At 35.3% G+C, this 14,892-nt stretch overlaps 1 protein-coding gene across 7 annotated transcripts in view; it reads left to right on the forward strand.

Moving 5' to 3' along the window:
* LIN28B (lin-28 homolog B) overlaps nucleotides 1–14,892 on the forward strand; it is a 140,630-nt gene that overhangs the window by 113,254 nt on the left and 12,484 nt on the right. For 6 of the 7 annotated variants that reach the window (XM_007484373.3, XM_007484375.3, XM_056818628.1 and 3 more), the window contains one exon: nucleotides 8,797–8,853. The exons of the other annotated variant lie outside the window; for it this stretch is intronic. In XM_007484373.3, the coding sequence (XP_007484435.1) occupies nucleotides 8,797–8,853 (57 nt within the window). The remainder of the gene's footprint in view (nucleotides 1–8,796; nucleotides 8,854–14,892) is intronic. 7 annotated transcript variants of the gene reach the window in all.

Raw genomic sequence — 14,892 nt, forward strand, 5'->3', positions numbered from 1 at the left:
AAGTCCATTACGTTCGATTATACCACAGTGTATTAGTCTCTGTGTACAATGTTCTCCTGGTTCTGCTCCTCTCGCTCTGCATCACTTCCTGGAGGTTGTTCCAGTCTCCATGGAACTTCTCCACTTTATTATTCCTTTGAGCACAATAGTATTCCATCACCAACATATACCACAGTTTGTTCAGCCATTCCCCAATTGATGGGCATCCCCTCGTTTTCCAGTTTTGGGCCACCACAAAGAGCGCAGCTATGAATATTTTTGTACAAGTCTTTGTGTCCATTATCTCTTTGGGGTACAGACCCAGCAGTGCTATGGCTGGGTCAAAGGGTAGATATTCTTTTGTCGCCCTTTGGGCATAGTTCCAAATTGCCCTCCAGAATGGTTGGATCAGTTCACAACTCCACCAGCAATGAATTAATGTCCCTACTTTGCCACATCCCCTCCAGCATTCATTACTTTCCTTTGCTGTTATGTTAGCCAATCTGCTAGGTGTGAGGTGATACCTCAGAGTTGTTTTGATTTGCATCTCTCTGATTATAAGAGATGTAGAACACTTCTTCATGTGCTTGTTAATAGTTTTGATTTCTTTATCTGAGAACTGCCTATCCATTTCCCTTGCCCATTTATCAATTGGAGAATGGCTTGATTTTTTGTACAATTGATTTAGCTCATTATAAATATGAGTAATTAAACCTTTGTCAGAGGTTTCTATGAAGATTTTTTCCCAATTTGTTGTTTCCCTTCTGATTTTAGTTATATTGGTTTTGTTTGTACAAAAGCTTTTTAGTTTGATGTAGTCAAAATTATTTATTTTACATTTTGTGATTCTTTCTATATCTTGCTTGGTTTTAAAGCCTTTCCCCTCCCAAAGGTCTGACATGTATACTATTCTGTGTTTACCCAATTTACTTATGGTTTCCTTCTTTATGTTTAAGTCACTCACCCATTTTGAATTTATCTTGGTGTAGGGTGTGAGGTGTTGATCTATTCCTAGTCTCTCCCACACTGTCTTCCAATTTTCCCAGCAGTTTTTATCGAATAGTGGATTTTTGTCCCAAAAGCTGGGATCTTTGGGTTTATCGTATACTGTCTTGCTGAGGTCGTTTTCCCCCAGTCTATTCCACTGATCTTCCTTTCTGTTTCTTAGCCAGTACCAAATTGTTTTGATGACTGCTGCTTTGTAATATAGTTTGAGGTCTGGGACTGCAAGGCCCCCATCATATGTGTTTTTTTTCATTATTTCCCTGGATATCCTTGATCTTTTGTTCTTCCAAATGAACTTTGTTATGGTTTTTTCTAAATCAGTGAAGAAGTATTTTGGTAGTTCAATGGGTATGGCACTAAATAGATAAATAAGTTTGGGTAGGATGGTCATTTTTATTATATTGGCTCGTCCTATCCATGAGCAGTTAATGTTTTTCCAATTGTTCAAGTCTAGTTTTAGTTGTGTGGCGAGTGTTTTGTAGTTGTGTTCATATAGTTCCTGTGTTTGTCTTGGGAGATAGATTCCTAGGTATTTTATTTTGTCTAAGGTGATTTTGAATGGGATTTCTCTTTCTAGTTCTTGCTGCTGAGCTGTGTTGGAGATATATAGAAAAGCTGATGATTTATGTGGGTTTATTTTGTATCCTGCAACTTTGCTAAAGTTGTTGATTATTTCAATTAGCTTTTTGGTTGAATCTCTAGGATTCTTTAAGTAGACCATCATGTCATCCGCAAAGAGTGATAACTTGGTCTCCTCCTTGCCTATTCTGATGCCTTCAATTTCTTTATCTTCTCTAATTGCTACTGCTAGTGTTTCTAGTACAATGTCAAATAGTAGAGGTGATAATGGGCATCCTTGTTTCACTCCTGATCTTATTGGGAATGCATCTAGTTTATCCCCATTGCAGATGATATTAGCTGTTGGTTTTAGATATATACTGTTTATTATTTTTAGGAATGACCCTTCTATTCCTATGCTTTCTAGTGTTTTTAATAGGAATGGGTGTTGTATTTTATCAAAGGCTTTTTCTGCATCTATTGAGATAATCATGTGGTTCTTGCTAGTTTGTTTGTTGATGTGGTCAATTATGTGGATGGTTTTCCTAAAGTTGAACCAGCCCTGCATCCCTGGTATGAATCCTACTTGATCATGGTGAATGATCCTTCTGATCACTTGCTGGAGTCTTTTTGCTAGTATCCTATTTAAAATTTTTGCATCTATATTCATTAGGGAGATTGGTCTATAGTTTTCTTTCTCTGTTTTTGACCTGCCTGGTTTTGGAATCAGTACCATGTTTGTGTCGTAAAAGGAGTTTGGTAGAACTCCCTCTTTGCTTATTATGTCAAATAGTTTGTATAGTATTGGGGTTAACTGTTCTCTGAATGTTTGATAGAATTCACAGGTGAATCCATCAGGCCCTGGGGATTTTTTCTTAGGAAGTTCTTTGATGGCTTGATGGATTTCAATTTCTGATATGGGATTATTTAAGAATTCTATTTCCTCTTCTGTTAGTCTAGGCAGTTTGTATTTTTGTATATATTCATCCATTTCTCCTAAATTGGTGTATTTATTGCCATATAATTGGGCAAAGTAATTTCTAATGATTGCCTTAATTTCCTCCTCATTGGAGGTGCTGTCCCCCTTTTCATCTTTAATGCTGTGAATTTGCTTTTCTTCCTTCCTTTTTTTAATTAGATTGACCAGTACTTTGTCTATTTTGTTTGTTTTTTCAAAGTACCAGCTTCTTGTCTTATTTATTAAATCAATAGTTCTATCACTTTCGATTTTATTAATTTCTCCCTTAATTTTTAGGATTTCTAATTTGGTTTTCTGCTGGGGGGTTTTAATTTGATCGCTTTCGAGTTTTTTCAATTGCATTTCCAATTGATTGATCTCTGCTCTCCCTTGTTTGTTAATATGAGCTTTCAGGGATATGAATTTGCCTCTGATTACTGCTTTGGCTGCATCCCAAAAGGTTTGAAAGGATGTTTCGCCATTGTCATTTTCCTTGATGAAATTATTAATTGTTTCTATGATTTCTTCTTTAGCTAAACGGTTTTGGAGTATCATATTGTTTAATTTCCAATTGGTTTTAGATTTGGTTTTCCATGTACCATTACTAATCATTATTTTTATTGCCTTGTGATCTGAGAAGGCTGCATTCATTATTTCTGCTTTTTTGCATTTGTGTGCTATGTTTCTGTGACCTAATGTATGGTCAATTTTTGTGAATGTGCCATGTGGTGCTGAGAAGAAGGTGTATTCCTTTTTATCCCTATTTATTTTTCTCCATATGTCTATTAATTCTAATTTTTCTAAGATTTCATTCACTTCTTTTACCTCTTTCTTATTTATTTTTTGATTTGATTTATCTAAATTTGATAATGGTTGGTTTAAGTCTCCCACTAGTATGGTTTTATTGTCTATTTCTTCCTTCAATTCTCCTAGTTTCTCCATTAGAAATTTGGGTGCTATATTATTTGGTGCATACATGTTGATTAATGATATTTCCTCATTGTCTAGAGTCCCTTTTAACAAAATATAATTACCTTCCCTATCCCTTTTGATCAGGTCTATTTTTGCATTGGCTTTATCAGATATCATGATTACCACTCCTGCCTTCTTTCTATCAGTTGAGGTCCAGAAGGTCTTACTCCATCCTTTAATTCTGACCTTGTGGGTGTCAACCCGCCTCATGTGTGTTTCTTGAAGACAACATATGGTAGGGTTTTGGATTCTAATCCATTCAGCTATTCGTCTACGTTTTATGGGTGAGTTCATCCCATTCACGTTCAAAGTTATGATCGTCATTTGTGGACTCCCTGGCATTTTGATTGCCTTCCCTAATTCTAACCTTTTCTTCTTCGGCTCTACCTTTTAGTCCAGTGATTTACTTTGAATCAGTCCCCCTTGTCCCCTCCCTTGATGTTTCCCTTTTTAGTCCCTCCCTTTTTGTTCCCTCCCCCTCCCCCCTCTCTTTCCCTCCCTTTTTGTTCTCCCTCTCCCCCTCCCCCCCTTGGTTTTCCCTTCTCCTTACCCTTGTTGGGTAAGATAGAATTCAAGATCCCAATGGATCTGGATGTTTTTCCCTCTCAGAGTTGATTTCCCTGAGATTGAGGTTTAAGTAACCCCCCCCCCCTCTTCCTCTCCTTCTTATAGGAGTTTTCTTCCCCTCCCCTTCCCCTGTGAATCTTTGTGTGAGAACCATTATTCTATTTGGTCTTTCTTTACCCCCTATTTATACATTACATTTTCCCCACATATTAGTATACATAGGTTGATATAAATGTAGTCCTTATAGAAGAGAGTTTGAGTAAAAGAAGATAACATTTTTCCCCTTTCCTTAATATTTACCTTTTCAGGTATTCCTTGCTCTTGGATTTTCGGTATCAAACTTTCCACAGAGCTCTGGTCTTTTCTTTGCAAAAAGTTGGAAGTCTTCTATTTTGTTGAATGCCCATACTTTCCCTTGGAAGTATATAGTCAGTTTTGCTGGGTAGCTGATTCTTGGTTGGAGACCCAGCTCTCTTGCCTTTCTGAAGATCATGTTCCATGCCTTACGATCATTCAGCGTAGAACTTGCAAGGTCTTGTGTGACCCTGATTGGCATTCCTTTATATCTAAATTGTCTTTTTCTGGCTTCCTGTAGGATTTTTTCTTTTGTTTGATAGCTTTGGAATTTGGCAATTACATTCCTGGGAGTTGTCTTTTGGGGGTTTAGTGTAGAAGGTGTTCTGTGAGCTCTGTCAGTGGATGTATTGCCCCCTTGTTCTAGAATCTCTGGGCAATTTTCTTTGATTATATCTTGTATCACCATGTCCAGTTTGGTGTTTATTTCTGGCTTTTCTGGGAGTCCAATTATTCTTAAATTTTCTCTTCTCCCCCTGTTTTCCAGATCTATCACCTTGTCGGTGAGATATTTTATGTTCTCTTCTAATTTCTTGGTGTTTTGGCTTTGCTTTATTAGTTCTTGCTTTAAAGCCTGGTTTTCTTTTACAGTTTGGTCAAACTGGTTTTGTAGATGCGTGAATTTCTTTTGCATCATTTCCCACTTTTCCTCCCAGAGGGCTTCCATCTTTTTGGTCCTTTCTGATTCAAATTCTTCATGGGTTTGTGGAGAGTTTCTATTTCCTTTGGAAGATTTTGGAGAATTTTCTTGTATATCTTCTTCTATCTGCTCTGTATTTTGTATTTTGGCTCCATAGAATGTGTCCAGAGTCGCCCCTTTCTTCTTATTTTTCTTGGTATTTTGGGGCTTCTGTGCTTCTGTGGAGTTTGTCATCTCTGAACGTGGAGGATTGGCTTTTCTTGTCTTTGTCTGGTGATCAGAGGCTTTAGTCCTGGGCAGATGTTGGTTCTATGAGCGTTCCCTGGGTTAAACTGAATATGCCTCACTGGAACTGGAATGGAAGGGTCGGACCACGAGGCCACACTCTCCCCCTGGCTCGATTTCCGGAAGTTGCCTTCAGAATCCCTGTCCGTGAGGCTGTTTCGTAGGCCTGCGGGGGGATGGGCTGCCGCTTCCCCAAGCTCGGAAAGCACAGACTTTCACTGAGACTTGGATAGCAGGATCCAGCCCGAGAGGCTGTCTTGCCCGCCCTGAGGGTTGCTGTTGTTTTGACCAGCTCTGTGCAGCGGAGGCCCCAGGCAGTAACTTTCACCCGGACCTACCGGCTCTTTGACCTACGGGCTCTTTGCAGCGGAAGCCCCAGGCAGTAACTTTCACCTGGACTGGGACTCGGGTAGAAAGCCCTGAGGGTTGTGGTTCGGAGGACTCTGCTCTCTGAGCCCCGGCGGGGCTGCCGCTTCCGGGAGCCTTGGACTCTGCGCTCCTACCCCTGAGGTCCGAGGGATCTCGGGTTCTGGCTTTTAAGGGGAGCCGTACCTTTTGAACCGGGTCCAGGTCCAGGAGGAGGGTTCCCAGGGTCTGTGCTGTTGATCGTTTTGAATTTCGGCGCCTTAGGAGCTTCTAGTTTGAGATCGGTGGGGAAGGGTTTTCCGGAGATCTGAACTTCAGCTTTCTCTAAGCCGCCATCTTAACCCTTTACAACATCTTTTGCATATAATGCTTTCTCTCTAGGCACACAGTCACAATTCTAATTGATACCCTCATTAGCTCTCATCTGAAATATTGCAATAACCTTTCTAACTGATCTTTTTGCCTTAGTCTACTCCAAACCACCCTCCACATAGTTCTCAAATTGATTTCCTTAAAATAGAGGTCTCACCATAACTTCCATTCCCATCACTCTATAAACTACCTGACCATTATTCTATGAGCTCCAGTGGCTCCCTATTATTTCTAGTATCAAATGTAAATAGCTTTTTTTGGGAATTAAAAACTCTTCTTAACTTGACTTTTTCTTGCCTTTTTTATACTTTATGGCTTTCCATTCAGTCTATTGTCCTGGCTTCTTGCTGTTCTTCCTATATGACACTACAGCTAACATTTCTGTGCCTTTATTCTGCCTCCTCCCCCCCCCCCCAATATCTGGAATGTTTTTCCTTCTCACCATTGCCTCTTAGAATCCCTGGCTTCATTCAGGACTAAGTTTAAATGCCACCTTCTGCAGAAGGTTCTACCAGTTGTTGTCAGTGTCTTCTTTAAATTTACCTTCATCTCTGTGTTTCTTTTTGTTTCTCTTTGTGTGCGTGTTGTTTCTTCCTTTAGAACTTAAGATACTTCAGGGTAGTGCCCATTTTTGCTTTTTTTTAATCTCCAGGTCCTAGTAGAGTATCTGACATAGAGTAAGTACTAAATAAATGTTCTTTGATTGATTGATTGCTCCCAACCATTCAACATTGGGGATGAATAGCTTTACCTTTTTGATTGATATGATATGAATCTTATTCAGATTTATCTTCTTTTCCTTTTCCCCATTTTTTGCTTTCCTAGACATCCTTGTTTGACTTGTAGAGAGAGACATATCAGGTGTTTCCCCTAAAAACTCTACTGGGCCTAATAGTTTAGGCTGAAGTAAAAATAAACATTAATTTTCAAAAGTAAGGATTCGATTTGATAAAATTGATAGTGATGTCTAAAAGAATTTGAAAGATACTCAAATTGATGAGATTCATTTGAAAGACTGAAATAATTTAAGGTGTGTTCATTCTACATTTCAAAATTCTGTTTTTCATATTCTCATTAGGATTTAGTAAAGCAAAAAATGTTATCCTTCTCTTAATAATTGTTGCAGAGCCCTCTGAGCATTTCACATATCATTGATGAAATAAGATACTTTTAATATTTTCTTCATTTTTATTGTATTCTTTCATTTAGTGATTAGATGAGAAAGTTTCTTCATTTTTAATAAAACAGAATAATCACTCTAGATAAAATTCTGAGGTAAGGATAATAAGATTGTCAAGACTATTATTCCTAAGAAACAGCCTGTGCCTATATAGTTCTACTTATTTTCTGGAAAACACTACTTCTTTTCATTGATAGGTGATCTTTAAGTCACCATTTACTTTTTTATTTATTTTGGCTACAAAAGGCCCATCTTCAATCCAAAACAGTATATTTTTAACATGTTGGCTTTTGTCTCATGAGCACATGCAATGTTTTACTAACAAATGGAAACTTATTACAGAAGAACAAAGGAATAAGTATTACCTTCATCACAGTACTCAAAAGTTTTGCTACTTTTAAAAAATCACAAACTATTGAGTAGATAAGCTTCATTATTAGTGATACATCATCTAAACTGAATTTCATAAAAATGAGACTTGAGTAAGCAACATAATTTCTAGTTACCAACAATGCAAATTAGTAACATTTTCAGTCAGTAATTCAAGGACCTGTCATTTTGTCAGGACCTACTCCACCAGGGCAGATCATAACCACAGTAGATATGTGTTAAAGTTGCTGTGGAAGGAAAAATTCATCGCTCTGTGGGCACAGTGAGTGTCTCTTTGCTTAACTAGATTGGTCTTGTAGCAGCAGACATAAAATCTTGCATTGGTCCTTGCATTTCATACCTTCCCAACTGTGTAGACCTGTCAGAACCTGACTTTTCACCATCTTAGCCTTTAAAGACTTAAGGTCCCCCAGATCCCATGAGGAGACTTCAGAATAAGTATTTTAAAAATAAATTAGATTATTTTATAGATGTGTATTAACTAAAGGAATCCAAATTCCTGTGTTATTCAAGTTGAGATTTACAGATAAGACATGAACTTCATTAATGTGAAATCTTTTTCGTTCACTCTATAGTAAGCTTTAAAGAGCACTTAAGTTGAGATCATTGCCACCAACTTAACATTTATAAAACATACTATATTTGAAAGATAGAAATATTTATTTTATTAAAATGTTCTTTTTTCTATAGTTGATAACCTAAGTTTAAAATTGAGAGTCAGAACTAAAAAAGACTTCAATGGCAAAATGTCCATTTTACCTATGTTGGTCAAATACAGAAAATAGCTAAACCAGATCTCTTATAGCTCTAAATTTTTAGGATTCCATAACTTTTTAAATGACAAAATGACTTCCCTATCTTTTCCTTTTCCACTAAATTACACAAGAAATTGAAAAACATTCAATTGAATAAAAATATCCTGGACCAAGTAAATTATTACTAACTATAAAGTAAGCCCTTTGGGAGATGTGGTCTCATTGCCCAGATGAATTTCTCATCTTGTTACCCACACTGCTGAATCTCCAATTTCCTTTTCATTGCTACCACTCAGTGGGTTAAAATGGTAAAGGGAAAGGTGGAACTTATCATAACTAGTTTCTTGGGTTCTACCTTTTCTTTTTCTCTCTATTTTCTTTGGAAGTAACTCATCTGCTATCTTGTCCCCTGCAGGCCAAGACACAGTTCTGATGCACAATTAGACTTGACTGCAATGGGCAGGAATTACAGGTACAAAAATATAGTTGCCAAATAATATTTTTATGATTTCATGTTTTTATTTCCTTATCTCTAGTTTAAGAGCGCTCGTTAAGTATTTTCCTAGGTGCTGGCTATGTTATATTCCTCTGCATCTTTACCATAGTCTTTCATGAAGAGATGGCCTTTCTTGCCGAGTCAGATCCCTTCACGTGAACCCTTGATCTCATGCTATCCTTCTTTCTCCAGAAGATTTCCCCCTCTATCATTTTAGAAGGGGCAGTCTTTTAAACTCTTCCTGTTTTCCTTCCTTTTTCCCTGTTGTTTTCAAGCATGCCCATGAATTCCTCATCTTTTAAAAACAATCTCTTACTTGATCTGTTCACCCCTACTACCCATCTTCCTTTAGTTTTTTTTCTTTTGCTCCTACATTCCTCAAGAAAATTTTTTGTAATCAGCAGCCCCACTTCCTCTCCTTTTACTCTCTTCTTAACTCTTCGTCCTGACTTCATGTTACTCAGTTGAAACTGCTCTTCCTTAAGTTACTAGTGACTTCATAATTGACAAATTTAATGCCTTTTTCTCAGGCTTCATCCTTTGCTTCTCTGAAGCCTTTGATACTGTCAGTCATCCTGAATGCTTTTTCCTCTTTAAAGAGGTTTTCATGACACTGCTTAGCCCTGGTTTTCCTCTTATCTGTCCTCAGTATTCTTTGCTGGATTATCATCCAGATTATGCCTACTAATCAAAGGGTATGTCCTAAGACTTCTTTTCTTCTCTCTATTATTTTATTTGATGATCTCATCATCCTCTCTGGTTTCAGTTATTGTACCCTCAAATCTCCTTAGCCTTAATCTCTCCTTGATCTCCATTTTCACATTTCCCACTGTATAGTAGACATCTCACACTGATTCCAACATATCTAAAGCTGAATTCCACCCATTTACCAACAGATCCCATTCCTCAAAAAATCCCTCTCCTTTTCCAGATGTTCCTATTTCTATAAAAGGGACTACCATCTTCCTAGTCACTCAGGTTCACAACCGAGGTGCCATTCTGAGATCTCACTGTCACTTGAACCACATATCCAATCTGTTGACAATTTTGGTTATTTCTACCTTTGCAACATCTCTCCCATATTTTTTCATATCTCTAATACAGACATTTCCTTGGTGTAGACTTTCATTACCTACTATCTGATCCTTTTCAAAAGCACTCTAGTTGGTCTGTCTTCTTCAAGTCTTTCCTCATTTGAATCTATCCTCTCCTCAGATGTCAAATTGATCTTCCTAAAGAATAGGTCTTTCATTAGCACTCCTCTACTCAATAAAATTCCTCTTACCTCTAGCAATAAATTCTCTTTGTTGCTAAAAAAAATTCTCTTCTTTGACTTTTTAAACCTTTTAAATTTGGCTTCTTCTTAACCTTTACTCCTGTCTTCAGAGTCTTTGATCCAGCAACATTGTCTTGATTTTTCTTGTTGTATATGGCCCTCCATCTCCTGACTTAGTCCTTTTCACTGGCTGTTGTTTCTATCCCTAGAATGCCTTTCATTCTCTCATCCACTTCCTAGATTCTCTGATTTGTTTCAAGCTTTGGTTCACTATCTTCTTCAATCAAGAGGACTTTTCCTGATTTCCCCCTCTACCCACTAATGTATATTCTCTGTGATTATCCCCAGTATACCACATATATATCTTTTTGTTGCATGTTATCTTTTTTAATTAAACTTTTTGTAATTAATAGAAATCTTATTTTCTTTCCATCCTACTCCCTACTTCATTGAGAAAAGAACAAGAGAAAAAAATTTATTCTGTACCCTGAGTCCTCTACCTCTCTATCAGGGGGTATATGACTTGCTTCCTCAGGAAGCCTCTGGAATCATGAGTGGTCATTGCAATTAATCAAAATTCTTCCAGCTTTCAAAATTGCTTATTATAATTATTCTCTCATTCAAATATGAGCTCAAGGGCAGGGACTCTTTATTACCTTATTTTGTTTTTCTGATGCTTAGTGCAGTATCTTGGATTTCTTTACTTACTTGAGTCTTTTGTCAAGCTTTCATTTAATTGGTTTTTACATTCATTGCTTCTTGCTCTTTTATGAAGTGATGTTGCTCATAATCTTGAATCATTTTTCTCTTTAAGATCTTATAAAGACTTTATATTTTAAATCTGTATTGTTTTTGATTGCCATTTCTCTCCATTAATAAGCAGGGTTAGTTTTGACCAATGTGTTTTTGTAGGCTCTTTTTGTCATTTTATTACAGCAACTAATTACACTGAGTGTTTGAAGTTATATAAGGAATTGATTTTTAACTGATATCAATGTCCATTTTGGATTATCAACATCTTTAAATAATTGAACGTATTTAAACTATGGATCATTTGTTTATAATCTGTCTTTAGTTTTTCATTTTTTTTTTACTTTTATCTAATGATTCCTCTATTAGTTACAAGTCTGTTAATATAGAAATAATTTCTTTAACATTTTTTTAATATTAGTAACAAACTTTCATGAATTTTCCAAAGTTATATAATCCAAATTGTCACCTTCCCTCCCATCTCCCAGAGCTGGCAAGCAATTCAATCTGTGTTATACATGTGTTATCATGTAAAACATGTTTCTATATTATTCATCTTTGTAAATGAATAATCTTATGAAACCTAAAACATATATGCAGATGAACAAGTGATAAGTCATATGCTTTGATCTGCATTCTTACTCCAACAGTTCTTTCTCTGGAGGTGAGTAGTATTCTTTTTCATAAGTCCCTCGGAATTGTCTTGCATCACTGTATTGCTATTAGTAGCAAAGTTGATCACCTTTGATCATTCTACAGTATTGCCTTTACTTTGTACAATGTTTTCCTGGTTCTGCTTATTTCACTCTGCATCAGTTCACGTAGGTCTTTCAGGTTCTTTCATACAAACAGGTCCTTCCTAATTTTTTTTTTAGTTTTTTTGGAATACAGCCCTAGTAATGGTAATATGGGACCAAAAGGCATGCATTCTTTTATAGCTGTTTGGGCATAATTGCAAATTGCCCTCTAGAATGGTCTGCTCAGTTCATACCACCACTACCAATGCATTTGTGTCCCAATTTTACCACATTCCCTCGAACATATTTTCACTTACTGCTGTCATATTGGCCAATCTGATAGGGGTGAGGTGATACCTGAGAGTTGTTTTAATTTGCATTTCTTTAATCGAATGATTTTAGAACATTTTTTCATAGCATTGATTTGATTTCTTCATCTGAAAACTGCCTATTCATAGCCTCTGACCATTTATCAATTGGGGAATGACTTGAATTCTTATAAATTTGACTTAGGTTCTTTACATATATTTAAGAAATGAGACCTTTAACGGGGAAATTTGTTACAAAATTTTACCCCACTTTGTTGTTTCTTTTCTAATCCTGGTTGCATTGGTTTTGTTTTGTACAAAAGGTTTTTGATTTAACATAATCTATATTATTCATTTTATATCTTGTAATGTTTTCTTTCTCTTGTTTGGTCATAAATTCTTCCCTTTTCCCATAGATCAGACAAGTAAACTATTCTCCATTCCCCTAATTTACTTCTAATGTCACTCTATGTTTAAGTCATATACCCATTGTTGACATTATCTTGGTATAGGGTATGAGATGATTGATCTAAAGCTAATTTTTGCTGTACTGTTTTCCAATTTTCCTAGTAGGTTTGTTGTTGTTGTTGTTTTTTGTCAAATAGAGAGTTGTTATCCCAAAAGCTAGGATCTTTGGATTTATCAAACACTAGATTGCTGAGGTCATTTACCCATAGTCTATTACATTAATCCACCCTTCTATTTCTTAGCCAGTACCAAATTGTATTGATGATCTCTGCTTTACTGTACAGTTTAAGATCTGGTACTGCTAGGGCACCATCCTTGACATTTTTTTCATTAGTTCCCTTGGTATTCTTGTCTTTTTGTTCTTCTAGATGAATTTTATTATTTTTTCTAGTTCTATAAAAGTTTTTTGGTAGTTTGATTGTAAATTAATTTAGATAGAACTGTCATTTTTATTGTATTAGCTCAGCCTACCATAAGCAATTGTTTTTTCCCCAATTGTTTAGATCTAATTTTATTTGTGTTAAAAATTTTGTAATTATGTTGATATAATTCCTATTTTTGTCTTGGTAAATAGATATCCAAGTATGTTATATTGTCTAGAGTGATTTTAAATGGAGTTTCTCATTCTAACTCTTATTACTGAGTTTTATTTTTTGGAAATATGTAGAGGTGCTGATGATTTATGGTTTCTTTTGTATCCTGCAACTTTTATAAAGTTAAAGTTATTAATTATTTCACCTAGTTTTTTAGTTGATTTTCTAGGATTCTCAAAGTATATCATCATATTATTCACAAAGAGTGATCGTTTAGTTTCCTTATTACCTACTTTAATTCCTTCAATTTCTTTTCCTTCTCTAATTGCTAAAGCTAGCATTTCTAGCATAGTATTAAATAATAGTGGGGATAATGGATATCCTTATCATATTGAGATGACTTCTAACTTAACTCCATATCAGATGATACTTGCTGATGGTCTTAAATAAATACTTTTTATTTTTAAAAAATCCCCTTTATTCTAATGCTTTCAAGGGTTTTCAATAGAAATACGTATTGTATTATATCAAAGGCTTTTTCTGCATTTATTGAGATAATCAAGTGATTTTTGTTAGTTTGATTATTAATGTGGTCAATTATGCTGATAGTTTTCCTAATATTAAACCAGCCTTGCATTCCTGGCATGAATCCTACCTGGTCATAGTGATTAGTCCTTGAAATGTATTGCTGTAGTTTCTATGCTACCATTTTACTTAAGATTTTTTACATCAATGTTCTTTAGGGATATTGATTGATAATTTTCTTTCTCTGTTTTTGGTCTTCCTGGCTTAGATATCAGCACCATTTCTGTGTTATAAAAAGAATTTGGTGGGACTCTTTCTTTGTTGTTGTATTTTGCCAGATATTTTATATAGTATTTTGATTAATTTTTCTTTAAATATTTGTTAGAATTCACTTGTGAATCCATCTGACCCTGGGTATTTTTTCAGGGGTGCAGGATGTGATTCATTGAAGGCTTGTTCAATTTCTTTTTCTGAGATGGTATTAGCCAATTTATATTTTTATGAATATTTATCCATTTCACCTAGGTTATCAGATATATTGTCATATAATTGGGCAAAATAGATCCTATTCATTGCTTTAATTTCCTCTTCATCATAGGTGAAATCACCCTTTTAATTTTTAATACTGGTAATTTGATTCTCTTTTCCTTTTTTAAAAAATCAAATTAATCAATACTTTATTTCTTTCATTGAACCAGCTCCTAGTCTTATTTACAAATTTAATAGTTCTTTTATTTTCAATGATATAAATTTCTCCTTTAATTTTTAGAATTTACAATTAGTCTTTAATTGGGGATTTTAATATGTTCTTCTTCTAGTTTTTTTTTAATTGCATGCCCAATTCTTTGATCTGCTTTTTCTCTATTGTACTGATATAAACTTTCCCCTCTGTATTGCTTTGGCTGTCTTATAAATTCTCATTAATGAAATGATTGATTGAAAAATATGATTTTTTTATATGCCCCTTTTTTAGCATTGGAATTATTCAGTTCCAAATTAATTATTGACTTGTTTTTCCATGGCCCCTTATTGATTATAATTTTTATTGCATTATTATCTAAAAAAGATGCATTCATTATTTCTGCTTTTCTACCTTTGGTTGTGAAATTTTAATGTCCTAATATATGGGCAATTTTTCTTTTTGGAGTCATATTCCTTTCTTTTCCCATTCAATTTTCTCCAGAGATCTGTTAGTCCTAACTTTTCTAAAATTTCATTCACTTCCTTTATTTCTTTCTTATTTTATTTTGGTTAGATTTATTTATATCTGATAGGGGAAGGTTGAGGTTCCCCGCTAGTATAGTTTTATTATCTATTTCCTTCTTAAGCTCCTTTATTTCTCCTTTAAGAATCTGAATACTATACAATTTTGTGCTTATATTTCATCATTGTCTATACTGCCTTTTATCAAGATGTAA

The sequence above is a fragment of the Monodelphis domestica genome, chromosome 2 (assembly GCF_027887165.1).
Source record: "Monodelphis domestica isolate mMonDom1 chromosome 2, mMonDom1.pri, whole genome shotgun sequence".
Classification (NCBI taxonomy): Eukaryota; Metazoa; Chordata; class Mammalia; order Didelphimorphia; family Didelphidae; genus Monodelphis; species Monodelphis domestica.